At 50.0% G+C, this 2,929-nt stretch overlaps 1 protein-coding gene across 1 annotated transcript; it reads left to right on the top strand.

Moving 5' to 3' along the window:
* Positions 1-549: 549 nt before the first annotated feature.
* Positions 550-2,667, top strand: TMEM230 (transmembrane protein 230). The gene is made up of 3 exons (XM_010153127.1): positions 550-677; positions 1,152-1,274; positions 2,527-2,667. Exons 1-3 carry the CDS (start codon positions 579-581, stop codon positions 2,665-2,667), a joined length of 363 nt encoding a protein of 120 aa, XP_010151429.1. The 5' UTR covers positions 550-578.
* The last annotated feature ends 262 nt before the right edge of the window (positions 2,668-2,929 follow it).

The following is a 2,929-nucleotide window of genomic DNA, read 5'->3' as shown; positions in this document are numbered from 1 at the left end:
ACTAACCGCTCCATCCCCTTGTCATCCTCCCTCTGAGTCATGGCTCGAGCTGTCTCGGGAACGACCGCTCCATTTCATTCTAGTTTCCAGTGGGTTTTTTTTGCAAAATGAATCGATTGCAAAATATCCGGCTGGTTGAAAAGCTGCTTTGTTTAGTTCTGGTTTGGGTTTATTTGCTACTGTCCCTGTTTAGAAATAGCTGGACCACAGACATCTCCCTGCTGGAAGTGTGATCTCCTTGTGAAAGGAGCTGGTTTACGCATTGTATATTGTTCTGGAATTTCTGTCTTGTTTTAAACACAAGTTCTACCTTAGTCTGACTTGACTTTCAAATGTTGCCAAACCCCATTGCAGCTTTAGTCATGCTTTTGTATTTTAGGCTTAAATACAAAGCTTTGCTTGAAAAGATGTTATTTATGAAAAGAATAAAGATGCCTTGTGGTTAGGACAGGCTTGACACTTTTGTTTCCTTAAGAAACCTGGTCTGTGTCTCTCGGACTCTGTGATAGAGTTTGCTCTGATATTTTTTGCCATTCTCTTGTTTTCCAGGCTCTAGCTGATGCCCAGGCTTCCTGCTAATGATGCCGTCACGTACAAATCTGACTGCTGGGATTCCCAGTAGCAAAGTCAAATATTCCAAACTCTCCAGCACTGATGATGGATATATCGACCTGCAGGTAAAAAGTGGGGAAGAAATCCTCTTTCTGCTGCTGCTCTGACTGTGAACTGCCAGGAAGGGCTGCTCTAGCACGTGCATGGGAGGCTGCTTTTGTGCTCACCTCCGGCAGAGCAGCCTCAGATCAGAAAGGCGCAAAGCTAGCTACCAGCCACCACATCAGCCCTTCTCCTGAAAGCCCGTAGAGCTTAACTGGAAACAAGACTGCTCGTTTCATTGGGTCAGATGCCTTTCTTCGGAGGGGGATGAAGATTGGAGCAGAGCTGGAAGCAGTGGGTATAAACGCTGGCTCAGACAGCAGGGTTTCCACGGGCAGGATTCCTCACCCAAGGGCCGTTACAGAGCCCTGCAGCAGAGATGCTGCAGGTTTGTCCCATGGCATCTCTGCCAGCTGTGGGATTCGCATCTCTGCCGTGGTGGGGAGGGGAACTGTGCTGAGTTAAGCTGCTTCATACTTGGGTTTTTTTCCATCCAGTTCAAGAAGAGCCCACCAAAAATCCCCTACAAGGCAATTGCATTGGCTATTGTGCTCTTCATGATCGGGACCTTCCTCATCATCATAGGAGCCCTCCTCTTGGCAGGATACATTAGCAAAGGCGTAAGTGACTTCATTCCCCTTCTGTTTGGAGTTTTGCATTGCTTGCCCATTCCTCTGCTGTCGTGTTCAGCAGAACTTCAGAGCCCAGAAGGAAGTCACCCCCTGCCCTGCCTTGCTGTGCTCGCTGGCAGCGCTGCCCTCTGATGTCTTCAGTTAGCAGGTCTGGGGCGGGTTCATGGCTGGGTTGGAGATCATAGAATCACAGAATGGTTTGGGTTGGAAGGGACCTTAAAGATCATCCAGTTCCAACCCCCCTGCCATGGGCAGGGACACCTTCCACTAGACCAGGTTGCTCAAAGCCACATCCAGCCTGGCCTTGAAGACAGCCAGGGATGGGGCATCCACAACATCTCTGGGCAACCGGTCCCAGTGCCTCACCCCCCTCTCCGTGAAGAATTTCTTCCTGATATCTAATCTAAACCTCCCTGTTTTCAATTTGTACCCGTTACCCCTTGTCCTATCACTACAGGCTCTTGTAAAAAGTCCTCTCCCAGCACCCCTGTAGCCCCTTCAGGTCCTGGAAAGCTGCAATGAGGTCTCCTCGGAGCCTCCTCTTCTCCAGGCTGAACAAGCCCAATCTGCCAGGGAGGGCTGAGTTTCCTGTGCTCCCTGGGGTACAGTTTCATTTTAATGCTACATCCCTGCAGAGGCCAGCTTGCTCTCCTGGGAAGACTTCAGGCTGGGTTCATCACTCTCCTAGTGAAGATTATCTGGTAACTTCTGCAGGAGATACCAACCACTACACAGGACACAGCCCCACTTGTCTCATCCCTCTGTGTTTATGATCTGTGGAAAGGGGCTCTTCGTAGCTGCCGTGGTGCTCCTCTACGGCACGCTGCCTTTATCTAGTGCCGTATGGAATTGCTTTACGGTTGGCAGCTGCTGCTTATCGCTGTGGAAACAGCAGCATTGTGGCTGTATGGGAAGCAGTCCAGGCACAGATAGGAGAGCTCGCTCTCGGCCGGGCGTGCAGCGCCCAGCCTGTGGCATGATTGGTGTTAGGAGGAGCGTCCCCTTCTATCCAAAGGAGAAGTTCTGTTGAGGGTGTCCTGTAGCCAGGAGGAGATGCTAGGGAGAGGGCTTCAATCGAGCTCAGCCTGGAAACAACAGATATTTCTGATTTAAGATGAATTTTCATTTCTTATCAGCTAGCCAGGCCCTAGGGATGAGCAGCTGAGGCAGGAGTTAAGAAAAAGGAAAGACACCCCCCAGTACAGATCTCTCACTGCACTTGCCTATCTTTCCTCTGCAGGGAACGGACCGTGCGATCCCTGTGCTCATCATTGGGATCCTTGTATTTCTCCCAGGCTTCTACCACCTGCGCATCGCGTACTACGCTTCCAAAGGCTACCGGGGCTATTCCTACGACGATATCCCAGATTTTGATGACTGAACGATGTATTTAATCGTGTTATACTTAGGCTGGCGGTAAGAGCTGTTAGTTACCCTGGGTAGCAGGGGGGCTGTGAGATTGTAGATGCCGCTGTCAGTCACAAGATGCCAGTTCCTGCTTTTGAGGTGTTGGGGGGCGAGGGCTTGATAGGCCAGAAGGATTGCAACATTAGGTGGGAAGAACATGTGATTTATTGTATTTTTCCTCTTTTGGTTACATAATGCTGGTTGCTTGTAAGTTCTTCTTGAGCAAGGCAATTCAA

Source organism: Eurypyga helias, unplaced genomic scaffold (genome assembly GCF_000690775.1).
Source record: "Eurypyga helias isolate BGI_N326 unplaced genomic scaffold, ASM69077v1 scaffold12366, whole genome shotgun sequence".
Taxonomy (NCBI): Eukaryota; Metazoa; Chordata; class Aves; order Eurypygiformes; family Eurypygidae; genus Eurypyga; species Eurypyga helias.
Note: the sequence above shows the minus strand (reverse complement) of the source record. Positions and strands in the feature narration are given on the sequence as shown.

Excerpts from the sequence above, each read along its gene's own strand:
- TMEM230 (XM_010153127.1), top strand. The coding sequence starts at position 579 with ATGATGCCGTCACGTACAAATCTGACTGCTGGGATTCCCAGTAGCAAA. Across the intron at positions 678-1,151 it reads ATGGATATATCGACCTGCAG|TTCAAGAAGAGCCCACCAAA; the intron begins GTAAAAAGTGGG and ends TTTTCCATCCAG. Across the intron at positions 1,275-2,526 it reads CAGGATACATTAGCAAAGGC|GGAACGGACCGTGCGATCCC; the intron begins GTAAGTGACTTC and ends TTTCCTCTGCAG.